This window comes from Carassius gibelio, chromosome B13 (assembly GCF_023724105.1).
Source record: "Carassius gibelio isolate Cgi1373 ecotype wild population from Czech Republic chromosome B13, carGib1.2-hapl.c, whole genome shotgun sequence".
In the NCBI taxonomy this organism is placed as follows: domain Eukaryota; kingdom Metazoa; phylum Chordata; class Actinopteri; order Cypriniformes; family Cyprinidae; genus Carassius; species Carassius gibelio.
Window position 1 is genome coordinate 9676893 of NC_068408.1, and position 25210 is coordinate 9702102.

The 25210-nt window shown below is 35.7% G+C and overlaps 1 protein-coding gene across 4 annotated transcripts in view; it reads right to left on the reverse strand.

Moving 5' to 3' along the window:
* Nucleotides 1-25210, reverse strand: part of macrod2 (mono-ADP ribosylhydrolase 2) — a 501746-nt gene that overhangs the window by 139467 nt on the left and 337069 nt on the right. For all 4 annotated transcript variants that reach the window (XM_052572472.1, XM_052572470.1, XM_052572471.1 and 1 more), the window contains one exon: nt 9473-9503. In XM_052572472.1, coding sequence (XP_052428432.1) covers nt 9473-9503 — 31 coding nt within the window. The remainder of the gene's footprint in view (nt 1-9472; nt 9504-25210) is intronic.

The window sequence follows — 25210 nt, forward strand, 5'->3', positions numbered from 1 at the left end:
TTTTTGTCTTGAGATGCTTCTGATGTTGTCTGTTGTTCAAGAGTGGCTTGACACAAGGAGTGCGACAGCTGAAACACATGTCTTGCATATGTCTGTGCGTAGGTTTTCTTGAAGCACTGACTCCAGCTGCAGTCCACTTTTTGTGAATCTCCCCCATCTTTTTGAATGGGTTTTGATTCACAATCCTCTCCAGGGTGTGGTTATCCCTATTGCTTGTACACTTTTTTCTATCACATCTTTTCCTTCCCCTTCACCACCTATTAATGCGCTTGGACACAGAGCTCTGTGAACAGCCAGCCTCTTTTGCAAAGACCTTTTGTGTCTTGCCCTCCTTGTGCAAGGTGTCAATGCTCGTCTTTTGGACAACTGTCAAGTCAGCAGTCTTCCCCATGATTGTGTAGCCCACAGAACTAGACTGTGAGACCATTTAAAGGTTTTTCCAGGTGTTTTGAGTTAATTAGCTGATTAGAGTGTGGCAGGTGGCTTCAATATTGAAACAGTTTACAATATTCTAATTTTCTGAGATACTGAATTTGGGATTTTCCTTAGTTGTCAGTTATAATCATCAAAATTAGAAGAAATAAACATTTGAAATATATCCGTCTGTGGGTAATGAATTAATATAATATACAAGTTTCACTTTTTGAATGGAATTAGTGAAATCAACTTTTTGATGATGTTCTACTTATATGACCAGCACCTGTATATGAATTGTGGGCCTTCTTTATTAATATTTGATGCAATTTATGCATCCAAAAATGAACTAGTGAGGATGCTATACTATAAAAATGTAACAACTTTTGCACAAACAACCCATCTGTTGCTCAGCAAGTGGCGGCAGTGCGGCACTGACCCTCAAGGTCTATCTCAGCTCAGGGTGATAGGAGACGCAATTAACACATGGTTTCAGAGTAGCTGAGGAGTCTGCTTCACCTCTCTATCTGTTCAGCAGCCTGACACTGTGCTCTCCGTGTCTCCTGATGTCCCGTCTGGGCCTTTCAACACCAAATAATTTGGGGATCCATTGAGCCTTATCCTGTCAGACTCTGCTTCATCCGTTCCCTGTTTGTCTACTAGCTCTCTCTCCTTCTGACAGGCCGAATCACTGACTGATTTCTTCTGCTGGCTGGATGCCGTCAGACCTGAACTTTGGGTCAAGAATGTGCGTGAGAAACTGATAAACCTATTATCTCTCTTGAGAATAATCCCCGTCTGGAATAATAAGAAGACAAGTACATTTTTGGCTCCTTTTTTCCCCCATAGTAAACAGAACACAGAGAAACAGATTAAATTACTATTTACAAACAGATGTTCGAACGCCAATGCTTCCTGATTCTTCAGCTAACCCATAATATAGTGGTTTTAGATTTTAGTGGTTTTATTAATATTGATTTGAAAATGACCAGAGCTGTTTGTGGGGTTGAAATGCCAAGTTTTCAAAAGATTACTGGAGATTTTGGATTTTTTTAGACTTCCATCAGGATCACTGGCTCCAGACAAATGCAGAATTTGACACAAATTAACAGGCAGCAAATGTATGTGTGTGTGTGTGTGTGTGTGTACCAAATAGAAATGACTGTTTAATAAACTGTAACTGTACAGTATCAGTTGCAATAATATTTCACAATATTAATGTTTTTACTGTATTTTTGATCAGTAAATGCAGCCTTGGAGAGCATAAGAGACTTCACACTTCAAAATCTTAATTATTCTTATACATATATACTTAAACTCACACACATAATTACATAATTGATACGAGAAAAGTTTTTTTTTGACTCATGTCAAAGATAATAGAGCAAAATATCTAAGCTTTAGGCTATACAAATGAGAAGAAAACAAAGTGTTGCTCTCCCCTATTTAAAGTGTAATGAACTTGAACTGTTTACTGAATAAATACTCACAGACTTGTTACTCACATGTCCCTATGAGTGAATGCTGATGCATAACACAATGTCTTAAGGGCAGAAAACATGGCAGAGGGCACTAGACTTATGTTCATATCATGTCTTCAGCGTATTTCTGTTTTTAATGTAAATTGATGTGCTCCATGGGCATTAATTATACAGAAAGAAGAAAAAAGAGAAGGAGAAGGAGAGAGAACCACAGAGGTCATCTAGAGCTGTGTTAAGTGTTTCTGTAGAGATATAGCCAGGCTCACTAGAGGTCAGAGCTAACCGAGTTAACAGTCAAAGCTCACTAAGAGGTTCCTCTGATCAAACGTCTCTCTTCAGACTGCTTAATATTTTCCATACATGTTTGAGAGATGTCCTCTCCACGCAAACATCACAGATCAATCTAAAAACTCCATGGGAAGGATTTTATTTTTCAGTGGATACACATAAAATCTTTGGAGAATCTTTGAGTTTTTGTGGGATGAAAATGCAACAATGCATGCTATATTAGAGCCACAGAAAAGCAAAACATTTGTGAGATGAGAGGGGGAAAAAAATGCAGTCAAGTATAAACCTTATGCTAAGCAATCACAAAAAATGCACAAAAGCACTATGAGATTGAAAAAACATCAGCATGTGCAAATTAAATAATCATAAAGGAAACCTTACTTGACTTTATATTAAAAATCACAGCATAAAAACTCAAAACAAAGTGCTATGCATTAGTTTTTTAGAAACATTTTAAAGAAAAACATATCAGTGACTCTGTCTTTGTGCCACCAAATGTAAATATATAAATAATATACCACACAAATTAAATCATGTTTTTTTGGGGGGTGGGGGGGTTGGTGAAGGGTCATCCTGAATACGATGCTACATGTACATACACAAATAACAAAATTATTAAGTCATATGGGCAAAAATATATTTTCGCATAAAAATAATGCCAAATACAGTTTTATGGTCACAATGAAATATTTCTCAAAAAGATTTGTTGTCAGCTGATGGATGCCCACCAGTGTATGCTCTGCTGATGAGGGCTCCAGGGATTTCCCTTAATTCACAAGAGACTCTATAGTGCACTATATAGGGTGTCAGCATTTTGTAGTTCTGTCCAAATTCTTAGTGAACAATTTCATTCCAGATATAGTTCACTGGTGTGTACCCATAATGCAGTCTGATTTATAGTGCACAACTGACTTTAACGGGCTTCCCACAAAAGAAATGCAAAGAGGTCTGCCAAATTCTCAAGGAACACTTTTTTCAGGCAGTTTTACTTTGCCTAGTTAATTATATTTTTAACAACAAATTGAACAAAAAGAGAATTATAGTTAAGTGGATGAATTATATTTCTGTTATTGTCCGAAGGTGCAATATTTATCTGTATCTTATCAAATAATTAAATTTCCTATTCTATTCCTGCTTAATTGAAGAATTAGGATTTTATGTGCTTCATTAAAATAAAGATCTGATATTTCTCTACAAAAGCCATAATAAACTAATTGGCTTCTCTAAATTAATAAAAGGGTAACAGAATGAAAACATCATAAGGTGCAAATTTTTATGATTGTGATTGTTCTTCAAGAAACTTGATCTGAGCCCATTTTAAATTATTAACTTTATAAGTAAGAATGCATCTACCAGCATACAGAACAGCAAGCAGTTTTTTCCCCCAAGTCAAGTCATATTTATATGAACTGTGTTTGAATGGACACTGGAAGAAGCTACTAAATAATTAACGTGCAACAAACAATAATCCAAAAACAGCTGAGTCAGAACAACAGGAAATGGAAGGACTGCAAAACATTGAAATGGTCATGATTTGTCTGATGGGTGAAAAGTTGATGTCCAACCAAATCATTATGACCCGTGGGCACAGGACTCACAGGATAATAATAAAAGAAGCTAAACGTGTCAGCTAGTGGATGAAGGTTCAGACAGACACATGTTGTTTTAGTGAATGTTCACAGAAATATACAGCACTGCAGAAGACGAGCAGCAGATTTTAAAGAATAATGCTGGTGTACAAGGGGGAAGAAATAAAACATAGCGAGATGTGACCCACATTCAAAATGGACAGAGACACATATATAGATGGCCAAACCAGGCCTGTCTGTGTGTGAACTTGAAAAGCCATATGTATTGGTGGTGACATTTTTGTCCTACATGCTAAAGTTATCAGCTGCCATTTACTTTTCACTAAATCATGTCACACACACACCACAGCAGAATTTCCTACTGTGATTCTGCTGTTTTCCAATGTGAAATAAACCCTCCCAATACATCTGGGCCTAACAACACCCTACAAAGTAAGTCATACAACTTTAGATTATTATTTTTTTTTCATTCAAAAGTGTATTTTTAACTGCTAACAGTTACAGAAAAAATTGGTTATGATTATTATTATTTTTTTGTTGTGACATTTTCAGCACTAATACTGTAAGTGCATTTTACCTTTGAAATGATCAATACTGTAATGTAATTGTCTCATTATTGTACCATTTGTTCATAATATATATAATTATATATTCATCTTTTTTAAATAGAATGAGAATGAGAGTCGTATTAGAATAATGAGAAAGTAAGGAGAATTGGGTAAAATGTATTAACCAAGCAAATAATGTGATAAATAAAAAATAAATAAATAGAGTCCTGACAAGTGTTTTCTTTATGCAAACTGTATATTTTCTCTTTTGATTTTTGAGGCAAAATATAACCTGGAAAAGTCATTTTTAGAGTCACCCTAGTATTAATAACCATAAAAACTAAATCAAACAAATAAACTAAAGACAGTATATACGAACAAGAATAATTTTGTAGCAACTATTTACGGCTCCCAAGCAACATTATAACTTTACATTAAAAATGAAAGTGCTTCAGAATTGAGCGTCAGAACTGTTCACTATTAATCTGATGTTCAGTGTGGGAGTCAGTTGTTAACTCAGTAGTAAACTCTGAGCTGTCTGGATGTCCGATTCACTCAGAATTACAGTATCTCTGTGATTCAGACCGATAACTAGTGAGTTCATTCAAACTGATTCATGAAACACTTCGACCAATTGATGAAAAAGAACTCAAACTCAACTTGTTTAGGAATCAGACATCACTAGCTGAACAATGTCACACTCTGTTTACAGCTGTCACATGCCATTGAAATTTCTTGCCTGTTTACCATCTTACTGCACCCAATCTTTCTCTCGTGTCACTTCCAATTCAGACTGCGAGTTCACAGCTCAGTTAAAATATCAAATCTAGTTGCCGTAGGGCTGTAGATTTAGATTCCTCTCAAACAACTGTGATCTCTAAAATATGTCATCAACACTCAAAACTTCCCAGAGCAGTGTCAATCTTGACAATGATAAAACCATGAAAGTGTAAAACACTAAACTTTCATCCGTTTCCCTAGATGCAACGCTAAGATTTCCTTTTACCCCGCTTGTGCTGAGGTAATCAGATCACATCAGTATGTGATCATAGAAGATTCCCTCCCTAAGCCTGTGTTCATCCATCCACTCCCCCAGAATAAACCTCAGGCTTTAAATACAGCGCTATCCTGAGAGGGAAACCTGGAGCATATCAAGGTAAAGAGATAAGGGGTTCGGCCCTAATCCACTACAGAGATGGACAGGGGGATCAGAGAGTGAAGACACTTAGTCTGCTGACCCTAGCTGATCCCTAACAGCCGTTCGGATGCTTTGTCTGGATTACAGCTACTTTACCTACAGTATCTCACACCCCCACAATCAGTGTCAACACACCTCTGGTTCAAAAAGAAAATATTTGTCAGGCAGGGTTGTGTACCATTCAGAAATGAATGGAAAAAGCCTTTACATTTGTTAATTTATTTCAGAATTTGAAGTGAATTAAAAAAAAAATTGTGTCAAAAATATTTTCACTCAGCAATTTCTAGTAAACTTCACAATTACAAATAAATGGCAAGTAACACACTGAACTAATTGTGAAATTCTGAATTAGAAAAACTGAAATTGTTTTTTTTTATATACAGTGTAGTGAAAAAGAATGCAGAATTACAATTCAAAGTTGAAAACTGTTCAAAAACGTCAAGTAGGAAATGTTAATAGCCATTAGAATGACATTCAGATAAATGCCAGACAAAACATCAATGAAATAATGTATATATTTATTAGATATAATTTATATTTTATCTGTGTACTGTATGTCTGCATGCCTGTCATTCTTTCTTTCTAACTATAGTTTACAATCTTATGCTCATCAAGGCTGCATTTTTTGATCAAATATACAGGGAGAAAAAAAAGATTCTATTTGGAGATTCTATATGGTTTATTTTGTTGTTGTTTTACTTTTTATTAATCAAATAAATCCTTAACAAACAAATAAAAAACAAACAAAAATTAAGAGGCAGAACCGTCTTCAACACTGATCATAAATCAGCATATTAGATAATACATGTTACACTGAAAATTCAACTTTGCCACTACAGGAATACATTGTTTTTACAGTACATTAAAATAGAAAACTGTTAACAATATTACTGTTTTGACTGCGTTTTAGATCAAATAAATGTAGCCTTGATGAGCATAAGTGATATTTTTAAAAATAATACTTTTGAACTATGTATCACAATTTATGTCTGATTTCAAATATCCATGATTTCTTACTGTGATGCGTTCATAGAGCACTTTTTTTTGTAATAGAGTATAGCTGTATTAAACTGCCTTTTTATTTTCCCCACAATGCCTTGGGAAGCTCTTTGCAGTGGATTTCTGAGGGGAAATAAATAATAAATCATGTCTTATCACCATGTGTACACAAACCTTAAATGACCAGACCTTGATATGGTGATGAATGCTTCAATATACGGCACTGAGCTGGATTATGAGGCAATGAAGAGTAATCTAATGAGTGACACGTTTTGATGTCAGACAGCTCCTGTCTTTTCCTTGACAAAGTCATCAGGTGGTTAAACCTCACGGGCACGGAGCGAGGTTTTCTCCTCTAGGCTTCAGTGGAAGATGAACCGGTGTCTAATTCATTTTCTCTTTGTTGCTTATCTAAAGGGGGGGCTGGATATATCATGACAGATTGTGACAGCGCTGTAAGAAAGAGGTTGTTGAGATGCCCGGCTGGTTCAAATCTAACTGCAGTTTTCTCCTTTTTGACTCGTCTCTCTTTCTGCAGGCTAAAATAATAATGGAAAAATTAACCTGTGGGGTTCAAGGCTATTGGATTTGAGTTTCCCTGATATGAATCTTACATACAAAAGTTTGTGAACAGCATCTTTAAATTGTAAAGAGTTGGAATAACTGCAGGGGAGGCCGAGGGCAACTGTAAGACTAAATATCTTCGATCTCAAACCAGGTAAGAGCAAAGACACATGCTCAGTACAGTTCTCTTGTCTGTCTGAGAACAACTGATTTTTTTTGCCTCCCTGGATATAAAAGTATTTTTCTTCTTCTGTATAAATCATGAGGCTTTGAAACTTTTCACTTTTGTCTATTTCATGTGTAGGTTGTTGGGTAAATGTAAGCATGAGTGGCAGATGTTAACACTGCATCTACCAAACAAAAATCGTATGATTGCTGTGAGGCTGGGGAAATTATTAATAGTTGTTATCATTATTATTACTTTGTGCTGTCAAATAAATTACTTGTGATTAATCAAATCCAAAATAAAAGTTTGTTTACATAATATACTGCCTGTGTGTGTACTGTGTGTATTTATATGTATGCATACATGTATATATTAAAGCAAAATTCAAATGTATATATAATACACACACACACACACACACACACACAGTACACTCTCATATATTACTTAAACACAAACTTTATTTTGGATGCAATTAATTGCGATTAATTGATTGATTATTACTATTACTATTATTTTTCCCCCAGTATTAAAGCATTAACCGACTCATAATTGTTTGTTTCAAAAATAAATTATATAAGAAATCATTCTTTTTTAATTAAACTTAAAAATGTTTACACTTACAAATAAAAAAAAAAAAAATTATTTTTTTATGTACAATGCAATTTTTGTGCCATACTAAAACTTAACATTTCAAAAATAAATATTAAAAGGTTTTGAGAAAAATCTTAATGGTCCTTTTTTTTTACAATAAAATTGCAACAGAGATTAAAACATTAATGTTTTGAGAATAAAGTCAAACTTATTAAAAGTTGTAGCTTTTTCAGATTTTAAAACAGGGATTTTATTAATTTTTCTCAGATAAATATTTGCAGCTTTTTGCCTTTATTTCGATAGGAGAGTAAGTGGACAGGAAGCGAATTGGTAGAGACAAGGGGGCAGGATCAGGGAAGGTCCACGAGAAGGGCCTCGTACTCCAGACGCCCCAAACACAGCAGTGTTACACCTCAGCGTGCTGCCCATGAGGCTATTGCCTCTGACGGGTGTAAGATTTCTATTTCAGATTTCAAGACAGAGCTGTAAAACTAAAAAACTGTTGCTTTTAATGAACCAATTGCATATCCAGGAAAAAAAGAAGAAATAGTGAATGATAGATCCAGACAGAGGAAAGGATGATGCAACCTTTGTCCACCTCTGTGCTTTGCCTGTGTCCGCACTATGTAAGACACTGATAGATTTGCCAGGCCTTTAGATCCTCTCTGAAAAAGAAATAACCTGTTTTAACCCGTCTCTCGTGGCATTGATTGATAGGCTATGAGCGTCGGACTTAATAACCTCTATCATACCATCCAACCCTCTGCTGGCGGCAGGCTCCAGTTTGTTTATGGGTGGCATCTCCTCCAATACGCCATGTGTGTGAAAGCTCTACCTGTGCTAATGGTGTGGGCTGAGGGATTGGACTGTCAGCTGGGAGTGAGGCCTCATTTTTCTACCTGCCCGCTGTCCACGTTTCCAACCCCACAGAACAGCCCCTTTACGCCTTACCCTTTGTACCCCGATCATCTGTCAGCCTGGACCTCAGCTCCCATGATGCAGTGAAAGAGAGAGATGGGGTGTCAGCTCCGGTTGGCTGTGAGTGACAGTTCTACATGTTGGAGCTGGTTAATCTGGTGGCCACATGGATCGTGTTTGTCTCGCTTGGTTAGTTTATTCACGATAAAGAAGAGCGCAAATGTTCCTTCAGCTTATTCGAGAATGTTTGAAAAACAAACGTTCGTGACTGCCATGAGATGAAACTAATTTCCCTCCTAAATGAGCATTTACTGTCGTTTTGGCCCAAAGAAACAAGAAAACGTGGGGAAGTATTCTAGGATATTAGCTCTTTGATCATGATATTCGAGCGCTCATCTTACTTTCAGAGTAAATGCTTTCCCTCTCTGTGACGATCCGAACAATTACGCAGTGCTGGAGAGGCAGGTTGCATATTATTTATTGAATCAAACATAATTGCATTCTTTCTGAAGTGCCGAGATCTCAAAGGCACTTTCTTGTGGCAGAATCTCACACGTAGAGGTGATTTGCTCATCATCAGCTTTTCCATACCTACATTATATGCTCACATCAGTTGCTATCTAAACCGCACACGTTTCTTCATGTACATGCTCACAATTGAACATGAAGCCTACATTGAAAAGCTTTAGAGGATGAATAGACATTTTCCTTACCATAAATTCCTGTCGATATGCATGGAAAGGCCTGTAAGAGAGGAAAAAAAGCAAAAAGGTAAGCCAACTCTGAAATTAAATTCATATAAAGTTCACATAATTTCCGACCCAATCCTAATCATAAAGGAGAATGTACAGAGTCCAATGAAATGAACCCAACTTTATAGTTTTCAGCCTTGAATTACTGTCTCTTTCCAATTCCAGCCAAGCTTGCATTTTGATAACATGCATGAATTTCATTGAAGCCAACCTTATGAAATTCTACTGCGTGAACTGAAATTTGACGTTTAGTGAATGTCAAATGTTTCATTAATAGCCGGTGGGAATAACTGCTAATGCAAGCTTACACCAAACATCAAATATATATTAAAAAGCCTAAAGACACGGGGCGTTGCTTTTTACCGAGCAGACGTGTTTGTTTTGTGGATCTCTAGGCTACACCGAAACACTTCAGCTTCAAAGAAAAGGATAAAATGAACATTTCTTCCTGTTGGGGTAGACAGAGCGCTTACATTTGGAGCAGTGCTTTGACGCATCATGACACACGGACATTTCATCCATCATGTAAATCAGTTTGAGATAACACATATTGCCATATACAATAACAGTGACATGGCCACCTGTAGGCTTCACCACCTGCTTCTGACACGCACCCAGTGAGAAAGATCCATTTCCATTTACTTCCCCTAGCGAGAGACATCAAAAGCAACATTTTGCCTGTCCTCTGCTGTTGATCTAATTAATCTGACAGTTAATTAAGGGACAGTCATATTTCAGTCTGTCAGGACACATACAGTAGCTGGAGGAGAGATGGCCTCTGGGAAATGTACATCAGTCTGTAGAATATATCCATAAATTGTGCACTATAATTCAATACTTCTGCAAATTATAATTGATCCACTCATGGCCTTAACAATATCCTGGTTAATTCTGAAGGGTAAACAGGGCCTTGGATTGGAGCCACTTGGAATCTGGGAAATGTTTGGATCTGTTATGATGATGATGGAGATCTGAACTGTCATAATCTCAGAGTGATAAACTGAATACACTAGGAGGCAGAACAACACACTGTGGAAAATGTTGCCAGTGCAGGTGAACATGACAATCTCAGAGTGCATTTTTGCCTCATTTCACTTTTGGATTTGGCACATGGATGTTTCAGTGAAAGATTCAAAAATGTGAACTGGACAAGATTCAACATGAAACTTTCTTAAATGTTTTAAATAATTTGGACTGCAAATTTGTTCTACTGTGCATATATATATATATATATATATATATATATATATGTGTGTGTGTGTGTGTGTGTGTGTGTGTGTGTGTGTGTGTGTGTGTGTGTGTGTGTAATTTAGGTTAAAATGTGACACAGACACAAAGAAGAACTAAACATAATGAACAAAGTAGGAATAAGTTTGCTTTACATGGACCCATGTAATTCAAATCAATATCTTTTCCTTTTAAATCTGTGTGATTTTAAATTTTCTTCTACAGGACACAAAATAAGACACACACACACACACACACACACACACACACACACACACACACACACACACACACACACACAAAACACAGTCTATATAAGACTTGGTATTGCCTTTTTTCAGGTCAATACCAAGAATATCAGTTAGACCCAATCTGGTATGGACTCCACTGTTATTAAAAGAAATGAAAAGAAATTAAATTAAATTAAATTACATGAAAATAAAATGAAAGAATATAAAAGAAAAGAAAAGGAAAAAGAATAAAAAGAAAAAAAAATAAAATAATGGAACCTTTTCACTTTTTTTTTTTTTGATAAATTATTCCCTTGTAAGACCAAATATCGATCCAAAGAAAAGTTGTATAATACAACAAATTAAATGTCTTCAGCTATGAATGAGTTAATCTAAAGAACACAAATTTGGAACCTAGAATTTGAGTCATGGACAAAAGAGTAGTTAAATAATCTAAATAAATGAAATGGTCATGATTAAGAACAGGTCGAGAGCCCCTGATTTAGGGTCAGCTCTAGAATATGAAATCTGGAAATATAGTAATGTGAGATGCTTCATCTCTCATGTACATTACGTGAAGATATCTCATTTGTTGCTCTGAAATTGTTACTATAATGAAAATAAATTATCCACAGTGCAAAATAGCCCTAATTACCAACTATCCCAAAAAACAAACAAACAAGTGAATAAAGTTATGTTTATTTAGGGGTGTTTGTGTCTCTGTATGCACTGATAAATTATACATAATTTTGTGAACAGGTGCGTGAGAGTTTTTCTACCGTGGAACAAAAAAGACCAGCGCGACTGAGGGAGAAACAGAGCAACTCCGATATTTATGGCCATATTTTTTTAAAGATTAAAAACTTACCATACTGTAATAGGTCTGGCTCTGCGGCACTTTGCACCAGATGTATTACTCAAGAGCAGGTTTAGAGCTGCAACAACCATCATTTTTCCATACGACCGCGTTCCACGCGCCCTGTTCCACATTCATCATTTTTAGTATATTAATAAACAGTAAAGAGGAGATATTTATTCAAAGCTCTCATTTGTCTCCACAAACCAGCTGAATCGGTGCTTTAGCATAGCATTTATCACAAAAAACAAAGTGTGACCACTGCGTTAATGCAGCATTATGACAAATGCAAATTTCGCTATCATTTCCGCATGTTTAGATCTAGATTAAAACAGGAGTATCCATTCGACAATAAAGTGAGTGTTAAAGAGGTGTGAATGCCGGTGAAACAGCGTTTGTTGACGTGGTTCGGTCCGGACGAAACTCTGTTTAATGACACTCTAAAGACTGCTAATAAGGCTTTGTTTAAAAAATGTTTGAAGTGCTAAAAGACGGTATTTTCCATATCAAATGAGCTTTTGAGCTGCGGCGAGGGCTTTAGCACAAAGCAGAATGTAATTGCAATAATGCTTCGCTAACAGAACATTAGAGGAAAAACAACAACACGAAACAACGGCGATATAATTTCAGGTGACAGCTGTACAAATCAAAGGCAGTTGAGCTTTTCAATGAGGAACAGATGAGACTCCTGCTGAGCTGTGCACCTCTGATAATAAACCATAATTTACTGCTACAATAAAAACGTTACGGCCGTACGGCAGATGAGGCGGCCTTATCCAGCATACGCGCTTCACCTGAAATCAGACTGTACTTGCAGATTTCCCCTGGTGTTTTGGTACTTTCTTTCGGTTTTATTCCCAGAGAGGAGGGGCTTTGTTTGGCTGTTTATTATTTTACAGGGTTTTGTCAAAGCACCGCTTGTCAAGATCAATATTTCAGCCGAGTCTTTCACTAAAGCTTTGACCTTTCCAGGTGTACATCTTGCTTGGGCTCAAATTCCCCATGATGAGCAGCAGAGGAGGGCCATTTTTAGAGCGCTGCTCGGCTCAACACTATGTAAGCACAGAGTCTCCGCAGGGCTCGATAAAGACATGCTCAAAAAACATACGCACAGCGGCGTGACAGAACTGTATGTATTGGAATTTTCATCCCGAAGGCAAAAGTCCTCAAAAACAGTCATCAGCAAAATCAATTAAACAATTTTCGATTCAAAACATTAGAATAATTCCCAGTTTGGTTCTTAGCAGCAACAGATAAACACATTAGATGATTATCCAGCTTGTTTGTCCTTTGAGCCTCTGTACTGGCTTAATAGAGCATAAAGTATCAGTAGAAAATAAGACTTAAGAACATGCACATCCATTGGCTTTACATGGCCACATATTGATTGAATACTCAATACTAATCAATGATGATAATACTCTTGAATGTACAATTTCTAAACCCCTTGCAATTACAGCTAAAGAGCAGAGAGAGACTCTCTCGGTATTGAGTTCTGTGAGCAAGTGTGTCTGACTAATCATTTCTGTCTGGTGGAGGTGATAACTGTTCCATTGTGCAGCAGGATACACAACTCACCAGTTGATTTAGTTTGGCACAGTTATGCCACTACAGCCATGACCAGCAACACTTGTTTCTATATATTCCACCGGTGCATTTTTATCAAACCGCTGCCTTAATTAACAAGGCTGACATTATTACACCTCTGCAGTGACTTATGGTCCTGTGGCTGGATTATTATTTCTGATCTGTCAGTTCATTAGGACCGAATCAGGCGCACAGCCCACTTGCTTTGCCTGCTTATTGTGTTTCGGGTTTTATTTGCTTGCAGTAGCATGTTGAAATTGGTCACAAGGGAAACAATTCCACTGCAAATCGCTCTTCTCTAATCAATCATTTCTTATTATGTTCTTCAGGTTGTTTATTAAGATTATTATTGTTATTTATAATAGACGCACATGCTTTGCTGGAACTCCCACTAGGTTTAAGGGCAGCTCTTAATTGAAGACATTTCTGTGTGGGGCTGTCTTTACACGTGTCACAGGCCAAATACAGTTTCTGCATTTTTGTGCTTATGTCATGCTGCAGAGTGCTGTAGCGCCACATACATCTTATATGTTTGTGTGGGTGATCACAGAAGAGATTTTGAAAATTGACTAGTTGACGGGATGAAGGAATGACATTATCCATCTAAACAAAACAAAAAAAAACTTATAATTAGACTGGTTAAGGAGGATGCTCTCAACTGAAAATATTCATCAAATAAATCAGCTAATATAACAATAAACTTTACACTTATAAAATAGACATAACAGATTCTACATTAATCAGACAAGGTCTCATTTGTTAACATTAGTTGACTAGATGAGCTAGAAATAAACAATACTTCCATGGCATACATGAATTTCAACATTTACGAATACATTTTTAAATCAAAAGTTGATCAGTATCTGTTTACATTCGTTAATGCACTGCCATGTCGTTAACATTAACTAAAATTATTAAAAATAGATTTTGATAAATTAAATAAAGATGAAAAAAAAAATAGTAAACTTAAAACATTTTACCAAAAATTAGAAATGAATCTGAATGCTACATATATGTATAAAGATACATACAGTATAATAAATAATAAAAAAGGTAACACTTTATTTCAGGGTCTCTTAACTAGTTGCTTATTAGCATGCATATTACTAGAATATTAGCCATTAATTAGTACTAATTAAACACATATTAATGCCTTATTCTACATCTCTAATCCTACCCAATACCTAAACATAAAAACTACATTACTAACTATTAATAAACAGCAAATTAGGAATTTATCGAAGCAAAAGTCTAAGTTAATAGTGAATAAATGTTCCCTATTCTAAAGTGTTACCAAAAAAGATACAAATTTAAAATATAAACAAGTTAATTCAATCTACTAACAAATACTATAATAGTTATAAATAATAGTAATATATGCTGTAAAAATGCATTGTCTAATGTTATTTCATGCTAAATAATGAAAATAATATTAACAAATGAGTCCTTGTTGTAAATTATTACCAAATCCAGATGAATTCACTAACTTGGTCAAGATGACTAGTCAAACATATCACCCCACTGACCCTAAAGTATAAATTAGATGCTCTTTCACCTTACCTAGTTTATCTTTAACCCCACATCGGCATGTCTTGCTTTAATCAAGTGAACCCAAGACCTTGATTATCCGGTTCAGATGTGTTTGATTAAAGATGGAACTAAACTGGTACAGATGAACCACTGATACAACCTTCTGAAAACCTCTTTTATTTGCACGCACACCTCCAGGTCATCCTTCTCATTAAGGAAATACCCACTTTAAGAAGGTGGAATCTCAAAGCAGATCTTAAATCCTTTAATTTAAGTGTATCCATTTAGGTAACAAAGCCCTTTGGACAGGACGCACCATGACTTGGCCTGGGACACTTGGCATGACCTAGAAACTCCACTGTCATGTGTGCATGTAGAGGCTCTTATTGCTCATAATCATAGGTCTGTTCTCACCTCCAGCCGGGGCTGAAGCAGTGCATGCGGGTTGCCATGGGAACACGCTGCTAAAGGCACCAGAGGTGAGGAGATGACCCAGTGGCCGCAGTCTTATCCTGTGTGTTTGCTCAAGGAGTTACGGAGTATAAATCACACAAAAGAGAGATGAGCTCTGTCTCACTGACAGTAACAGTGCTTTAAAACTTCAGCCACATCCATCACAGGCACAAACACTGGATTTAACAAAAATAAGTCATGCATTTGCCCTCCCTTGGAATTAAACAGTAAATAGCGATCTGTCACTTTAAAATATATTTAACTAATACAATAGCCACAACATGTATTAAAGTCAATTAAAATTTTATACATATATATATTAGATGACAGCTTAAACAAAAACTTGAAATTAGAAAAGCTGAAATCAGAAGTTTATCACTGAAATAAAATTAAAGCTAAATAAATATTAATATATATATATATATATATATATATATATATATATATATATATATATATATATATATATATCAAATAATATAAAAAAAACATAAAAATGACAACTGCTTAAACTAAAACTAAAATAGCACGATTTATATATAAATAGTATAGTGTATATATGTAAGTATAGAGACCAATTCTGACTATTAACTAGTTGCTTATTAGCAATTAATTATTACTTATAAAGTACATATTGGTTCATCTGCCATTGTTTATACCATATGATTTCATTAATAAACTGTAGAGTCCACATAATTATTTCAATACATAAAGAATGTGTATGGCCAGTCTATTCTGATTCAATATTCCATAACACATGCAGATCCAGCTAGTGCCTCTGATAAACTCATGGTACATGAGAATAACAGATAGACTCAGGGGAGCATCGGAGAAATCCAAGAGAAAAGGCCAGTAACTGCCAGAGCCACTGGTGCAATGATCTTGATTAACACTCAATCGCCACTTTCATAGCTGACCAACTGCTGCTCCTTCAAGCAGTCTAACAGAAGAGTTCGATATCCTCTCAACAACTGCAAGTGCTTGACTCAAAACCAGGAGTAAACAGTACCACAGCAGCCCATCCAATAGGATGCAGAATGCAGAATAAATAAATCATATTTTTAAAAAGACAGCACTTTTGGTTTTTCAGCACATGGAAAGTGCAGTAGTGAAAATACAACAGGAAGGAGAAACACTAGCTAAATCTCTCTAGCTCTCAAGAAATGCACAAGAACAAATATCTCGGGTCAGACGTTTCAGCCGAAACAAAGAGACAGATACCAGTTCTCACATTTCACTTTAATTCCGTCCACTGTCTGAGTTTTACAGTTCAAGCTCCAGCGTGTTGTCAGCAGCGGCCCCCTTTAAAAAATGTATCATACTGATTGCTTTGTTTGTGGCGGCATATGAAGCGGCGTGTTTATCAGCGGGACCCTGGAGACGACGCTTCACCCTGACAGGCAGAATAATAGAAGCGATTCTCCTCTATCCACCGCACAATCTCCCTCTCATTACAAAACGTCCAGATCAATTCCTTTAAAGCCCTGAACTTTACATTGATTAAGATCTTTACTCTGACATGTAGCTAATGGTCTTATTAAATGTTTTATTGTATTTATCATGAGAGCTATGACATTATAAATTGAGGATGGCATTCGAATCAAGGGTTTAAAGGGGAACTGTTAAAATGGGAAAAGAGAAGAAAAGAATGGCGTGAGAAAAGATTATATGACGTGTGCATCTGCACATACATCAGCTACTGTAGTGTGTACAACTGCAGCTTATACTCAAACATAGCAATGCCTAATGCTTATTTGGACTTAGTTTAGATTTCTACAAATAACATATTGCATAATGCAAACTGGAAATATACGAAAAATACAAGAAATAAATATAGTACCAAATCAATATTAAAATAAAGAAATGATCTGGTTATTAAGCAGAAAATTATTTTTTGTGTGCTTCTATTTTTATATACAAATAAAAGAAAAGGAACAAGTAAAAATAAAAAAAACTGTCAAATACACTTGATTTCAACGCCAGTCTTAGCATTTTGAGCAAGTTGAAAAGCTTAACTGAAACTAACTGAAATAATAGATAAGTTTTAGCTGAAGTATTACATTTTTTAATTAATATAAAATATATGTAAAAAATATTAAAATAGACATTAAAAAAATAAACTATAATATTAAACTATAAAGTTAAAGTAATAAATACTGTACTAGTATATAAAATAAATACAAATAAAATAATACATAAGATAAAATCGATTTCAATTTAACACCATTTACAAGATGAAGAAGAAAAGAGAAGAAAAAAAAGCACTTTATTAAGAAATATGACATCATCTTCTGAAATTGTGTTGACCAGTCTATTGAGGACCAGAGCTGGGGGAAAGTTACTTTTAAAAGTAATGCATTATATTGTGTTACTTCCTAAAAAAGTAACAAATTACAGTACGTTACTTTTTATTGAAAGTAATAAGTTACGTTACTTTTGCGATACTTTTTAAATCTGGGCTGGGCTTACTTGTTTGCTTTTAATACAAGTTAAATTTAAAATTAAAGTTATATTATTGGGAAATGTAAAAGCCCTTTCACATCAAAAGCCTCAGGCTAATGGAAATGAAAATTCACACCTGTACAGTAGAAAGCAGAAGAAGAAAGTTCAACACTCTTGAATAAAAAAAGAAGAACAAGCTCAGCAGCAATTGGTTAATAAAATTGGATTAAATACATAACGGATATTTGTATTATTTAAAATATTTAATTATTACAGCTTTGAGTCATATTCTGAGTTGCCTTTAATTGTTTTTATTAATTTTGTGTGTGTGTGTGTGTGTGTGTGTTTGTGTGTCTGTGTGAGTGAGATGAATTAATGCGTGTTTTTAATTTTAAAACTAAAGTAACATCTTACTCTCGATTTCTCTCAACATGGGAGCAGGAGAGCTTTCAATCAATAAATGGGAAAACAAAGTAACTGGCGTTACTTTTTTTTGTAAAAAGTAACTCAGATATTCTCTTATAAATTAAAAAGTAATGCGTTACTGTACTAGTTCCTTGAAAAAGTTACTCTGATTATGTAACTCGTTTTACTGTTGAGGACTGATGTCCAGTAAGTCTTTTTCCAGTTATGTCATTTTTCTGGATAGACCAGAGATTAAGACAGCAAGCCATTCCCCTAAGAGAGTTGACATCATACAAGTGCTTTTATTCCACATCCCTAAAGGATTATTGGACGTAGACGAAGAGTGAAACTTGCAGTTATTGTGCATATCAAAAAAATGAATCTTCATTAAATCTGCAGCAATTTCTTTCAGACATAACCCAATCTTAAGCCTTAAATAAAGCCTCTTTTCAACTGACATTAGCGTCCATTCCATCTATAAATCGACATTTCCTGCATATATTATCATGTGGAGGACACGAGGCCATCCTTTCTGCGTTCCGTGTCGTGGTTTCTCTCCTGTGCTCTGCTCCCAGTGTAAAACAGCTAATTAAACATTTTCTCCTTTCAAGACATCCTTCAGGAGTTCAAAAGCCACATATCAAAGGACGGTTCAAAGGAAATCCAGAGTCAGAAAAGCAAAAGGTTCCAAAATGTACTGCATTTTAAGAAAAAGAATTAAAAAAAAAAGAATAAAGTGGCTGCCGGTTGGTTTAGTGCTGTTTCACTAACAGAAGCTGTGAGGGATGTGAATGTCCAACAAATAAAGATGGAATGGTATTTCTGACATTTAAGTGCTGTAAAATTGAGCTTTTTTAGTCTGTGGGTTTGTCCTAATGATTTTAAATTATGAAACGACTTAAGGTGGCTGAACCTCGCCTAACATTTCCTGCCTTCATTTCAAGCTGCTCTATAATTGATTCTTGCAGTTCCCGGCATTTTAAAGGCATACTAATGACTGCAAAAAAAAAAAAAAAAAAAAAACAGTTGTCCTTGACTAATGGGGGAAGCCTTGGAATTAAACAGGGTGAAATTAGTCTCTCTCCTTTTCCACCTTTGACTTTGACTGTATTCATATTTAACCAATCTAAGCAGTTGATTGGAACATTAAGGGGAATATACATGCAGATTCATATCCCTAATATCCAATGTCTGGTTAATTACAGACACAACGAGAGGGGGGTCAATTCAATACAGCTAATCTGTGGTCACAAAATCAGACTGAAAGCATATAATATAAAATATAATATACAAGAACAGATGATGTTTGCTCTGGTGGGTATAAGACGGCAGCGTGGGAAGGTGGGAGGTTAGTGGGGCGATGGGAAATCAGGAACAGGACACTGGCAGAAAGGTCACTGATACTGTGGCGCTCGGGGAGAAATGTCTGGCCGGCATCTGGGGTGTATTTTTAGATGAATGTCCAGTGCTAAAGGAGGACACAGGATTGCTGTCATTGGGGAGTGTTACTCAGGTGCAGAGTCTAATTGTTTCAGCTCTATCTCTGTGATGCATGCTGGGAAAGCGTGTGAGCAGAGAAGTAATATTAAGGGTCATATCGTATTTATGAAAGAAAACTAACTAAATTAGTTTTCTCTGTGTTATTTTCTTCAATATATAATTTATTCAAGCACCTACAAAACAAACTCCCACTCAAACTGTTTTGTTTGCTACCTGAGGATGTTTATCGATACTGTCTGTGGTCGAGAATCACATGCACTGCCTTTGGCTGTCGGAGACCTTTAAATATTCAGGATATGACATTAGCTATTCTGTCTCCAACTTTCCAGCCCAAAACTTCACAGACTCCACTCTTATAATTCCACATCTAATTAATGTATCTGCAGTGTGGAGAGATTTTAATATCAGATTTTACTCTGACTCCAAACGTTCTAGAGGGTATTCATTAGATACTGTTCTTTGCACTTAATCAGGGTTAGAAAGGCCATTTTAATTGATCTTTAAAATCTGGAAAAGGGGCTTAAAATTCTGGTTTGCTGAATTTTAGGCCATTGCTGTGAATTGTGAGAGATTGTGTATTGTGCATCTGTATTCTTTTTTCACTGTGAACCGAAGCCCATTGTACATTTTTAAAAACATAATATTGTAAAAAGGATTATTTCATCCAATTTATTTGAATGCTTATGTTTTTCTAATGGACGGGTTATTATTTTAGTGTTGTTTTCACTATTACATTAACTTAATGGAATTTCAAAATTCTCATTAAATGTAAAAAGGCATCAAAACACCACGCAGTGTTATAATTGGTAACAAATGCAACATATAATGCTATAACTAAATAACCGTTATATTTCTTAAACATTACATAATATATATATATATATATATATATATATATATATATATATATATATATATATATATATATATATATATATATATATATATATATATATATATAAACTAAATAAACAGTTAATATTTAATATATTATATACAATAATTAATTCTTGCCCCAAATCCCTTAGATCAATTTTGTAAACCATTTACTAAGCACATCCAAGTTGCCAACTGGGATCAGATAAACCACAATCTATCAAAATATCAATATATTTCAATATAATTTGTGCTAAATGCTGTACTAATGAGCCTAAAATGGCAAAAACATAATAATAATGCTAATGGAAATCACTATCACAGGTGTCTGTAGATAAGAGCACATCAGAACTGTGCTCAGTAGCTCTTTCCATCGAGTGGAGAAAAAAAAGCCTCACGTAAGTACATGGCTTAGTGCATACAATACCGGTAAAGCAGTATCTTTACCACTGAACAAACAGGCTTTTTCCAACATGTCAGCCCACCCTGCCCGAAAGTGCCTTTGGGAGTGTGGTGTGTTTGAACAGAAGTGCAGCACATATAGTCTGCGGGAAGATCCACATGATGTGGTTGGCTCTCTCCCACTATGTAAGCACATAAATCTGCTTGTGCCCTGGAGGTGGGAACCGGCAGCACTAATTGACTGTAGAAAGATTAGGGGTCAGGGCCCCGGTAATATTAACATTAATAAACTTGATCCTTCAAATGAAAGCAATCAGCCGAGGGGGTAATAAGGTCCCTTTCTGCAGCAAAGTGACCCGGTCAGATTACTCTTAGATCACCCAAAACACATGCATGCCTGTTAGATGCTAAACAGAATTCCTGACTGAAATATTTGTTAAATAAGTGTTTCTGTTATATATAAAAAAAAAGAAATGAATCATCAAGAGATCAAGAGCACTTAAAATTAATGCAAGTAAAGACATTTATGATGTTACAAAAGCGTTTTATTTTAAACAAATGTTGTTCCTTGAACTTTCTATTTATCCAAGTATCCTGAAAAAGGATTTCCTTGTTTACAATATTGATTATACAAAGCGCACCAAATCGGCATTTTAGAATGATTGCTGTGTACTGCAGTTATATCTGATCAAATGTAAATTATTATTCCTTAGCTAGGGCTGAACAAATCATGTTTACTTGGTTGGAACAGCAGCTACGCTTAATTATTTCTCTATTTGTTTCTGTCACGGGATTGACAAGGAATTACACAAGCACAGTCTGGATCCAGCCCTTACAAAGACCTTAGATGACCGAATACCTGAGAAGAGAAGAAGCAAACCCCTCAGAGGGCCTCAGATGATGCCAACCATGAAACAACAAACTACCAAATATTGCTACAAGTTTGATAGCAACATAAAATCATTGCTGTTAATAGTGTTCTTCGACTGTTTGATTACATCATTAATTGAATTTTACTGTTCATGTCTGCCATATGTAAATCAATTTGACAGTCACCACTGATAAGCTACTACTGAATATATTGTAGAAACTTAATTTTTTGCAAAGCTGATTCGAAAAGAATTGTATCATGAAAAGCACAATACAAATAAAATCATGTGACTCTGAAGACTGGAGTAAAGACAGATTTTTTTTGCAAATGCAGATGCATTGCATGTATAATATAATATAATATAATATAATATAATATAATATAATATAATATAATATAATATAATATAATATAATATAATATAATATAATATAATAGGTAAAACAAATAATAATATTTATAATAATTCAAGCATTTTGTAGCTATATTTTTTGAACGGCAGGTCCTGGGATATGATATGGGAATGTAATAAAGTGTAGAGTACTGAAACCTCAGCTCAGCGAAGTTGCATCCAATATCTCAGTCAACCTTGGTGGGTGTTCAAATGTTTTACAACAAAGCAACATCATCACTAGAAAAGGTCCTTGGCGAGGATGAAGCACAAATGAACAGGACACACATTAGCCCACCCTGTGTGCAGCCGTGGGGCACCTCTACAGAGGCACTGCCACTTTGATCCCAAAGCTCCTCTGCTGCCAGGCCCAGAAGAGCTAGATTAGGCAGCTGAAACGACACAAAGCATGCCGGCTCACTTTGTTCGCCCTGGCTCAGTAAAATGATAGAATGCCATGGCGCTCCAAAAAAGTCTCCTCTGAGGTTTCCACTTCTTTTGCATTGGAAAAACGAGAGATCAAAGGACAGCACAAGTCACTGAAAACTATAGCATATAATGACCCACTTGGAGAATGACACTTTTGTTGCTACAGCGCATGGTGCCGGGACCCTTCGCTATTAGTCATGCTGTTGCCTCATTTTCATATGACCTTTATTTGATTACATTCTCTCTTTTTTTTTTTTTCTCCAAGACATTAATTTCACTAAGACGGATTTAGAGTAATGATGGCTGAAATATGGTCACCATATTGTAAAGAAAAACTTTGAAGTCTCTTCAAGCTAAAGGTTGCTCATTTGGAATGATTGCTAATTGATTACTCTGAACTTTCCATGCAAAATAAGGTTGTGTCTGTGGTCTACTACAGGAGAGCACTGAGAAATGCAGCTCACTCGTTTGTCATTCACTGAAATGGAAAGTGGAAATTACTTAAGGACAGTCACATCTAACCCTGTGATTGAGACCATTCTTAAAATAGGAGATTTCACCCACAAGTCTCTGAGTCTTGAGTAGCAACACCTGCCACAGAAAGACCAAAGCTGTTTTCACAGTCTTACTCTTATGCTTTGACCGTATTATTTTGTGGCAAGCTGTGAATGGGAATAAATGTGTGAGAACCATGAACTCTCTACCTTCCACTCTGCCTCCTTCCTTTTTCCACAACATAACCATTAAGGTTTTTTTTTTTTAACAAAATTCTCTATGCTTAATTTAATAATTGTCCCAATCAATCCAGTACAACACTGATATAATTAAACATCTTTAATAATGTTCAAATTATGATTCAGAATACCAAACTGCAAAATGAAGCCATGCAGGAGTTCACAACCCTATATTACTGACTGAGCCTGTTAAACCTCAGAATGTTGGAGCTTGTGCACTTTTAGGGGTTAAATGTGTAAATTAAATGGCAAATGTGTTTTCGATAGTGTATTGCCATAATCATCCTGTACCACACTGTTATCAGATCAGACTGATAAACCACATGAAAATGACCAGATAAGCCAATCGGGAAAGGTGGGCAGAGCATGAAAATATAAAAACTTTATGGTTGGTAGTCCTAGAACTTGATTAGACAGTGCATTTAATATCTGTGAGTGGTGTGGGATCCATGAATGAACAGAACATGTTATATAGTGGTAGGACAAAGTATAGTTAGTATACAATGAATATTAAAAATAAAATAAAATAAAAAAATTACTAAAAAGCAGATATAGGAAGTGTCATAATCAAAGTGAATGAAATGCTGAATTGAATAAACAAAATGAATAAACTAGGCATCATGAACGTTGTATTTCTCATTCAGGTTGGTTGTACTGTAAGTCAATCTTGTTTCCAACAAAAAAGAAATCACTGAACAAATCTTTTTGGCACTGAGATGAATCAAAATTTGCACCACTACAGTCTCTGAATTTCCTATAAACTCTGCCCATGTGCATTGATTGACATGAATGATGTAGGGTATAATTTGCACTCGAGTTATCATTTGTCATCAGCTTGAGTTTTTGATTCATAAACTGAACAGGCAGTTAAAGCTTTTAATTCAGACGTCAGTTTAAGTATTTGATTTATCATTTCAACATTCAGTTATATTTTTAATTATGACAATGTTGATTATATGGTTATAAAAATGAAATATCAAACCCAATTGTTGTTTCATTTACTTTGTGTTATGCAATCCCATTACAAGGAAATATAATTTGATGCATTTGATTTATCGCTTGAATTTAGTTCAGAAAAAATGAGCCCTTCATCTTCTGCATTCAAAACACATTACAAAAACCAAAGTAGATCTGCATTCAAAAACTCCTGACCATTTTATTTTGTTCTTGTGAAGAAGAACTAATAAAAAATGCTAAAATAAAGTGTAGTGGCAAAAGAAGTACAGAGTCAAAGGAGAGAGAAAAGAAGGAGGGGTCTCTCCAGTCTGCATGCCATGCTGTGCAGGCCGGCCCCTGGCAGTGGTCATCATTAAAGTGCTTAACAGACCGTGGCAGGTCCACAACAGCTGACAGCCGACGCATCCAGCGCTGAGTTTCCAGGGAGTGAAGGTCACCTTCAGGGGAGGAAGTGCTCTATCAGACCCTAAGGCCAGCCTGGCATCACACGCGCTCCTTCACCCTGCCCAGGTGCTCTGGATGGATGTCTACCGGCAGTCAGGTGGAACTGCAGTGCCCGACCTCCACGCCATCAAAAATAGCCAAAAACATTAAGCAGGAAAGTGATGCAATTTCCCTACAAAAACGCTCAAACCTGCCAAACATCACTTTCAAAGACTCCAAAAGAACACACATTCCTTTCTATGCTTCTTTCATATTTGATTTCTGTCATTTGCTCTTTAGATGAAAAGTAGCTCGCCTCTTGAGGAAGCATTGATTGGAAATGAGGTAAAAACGATACGGCTCGAAGCTCATATTTTTAGAAGGCT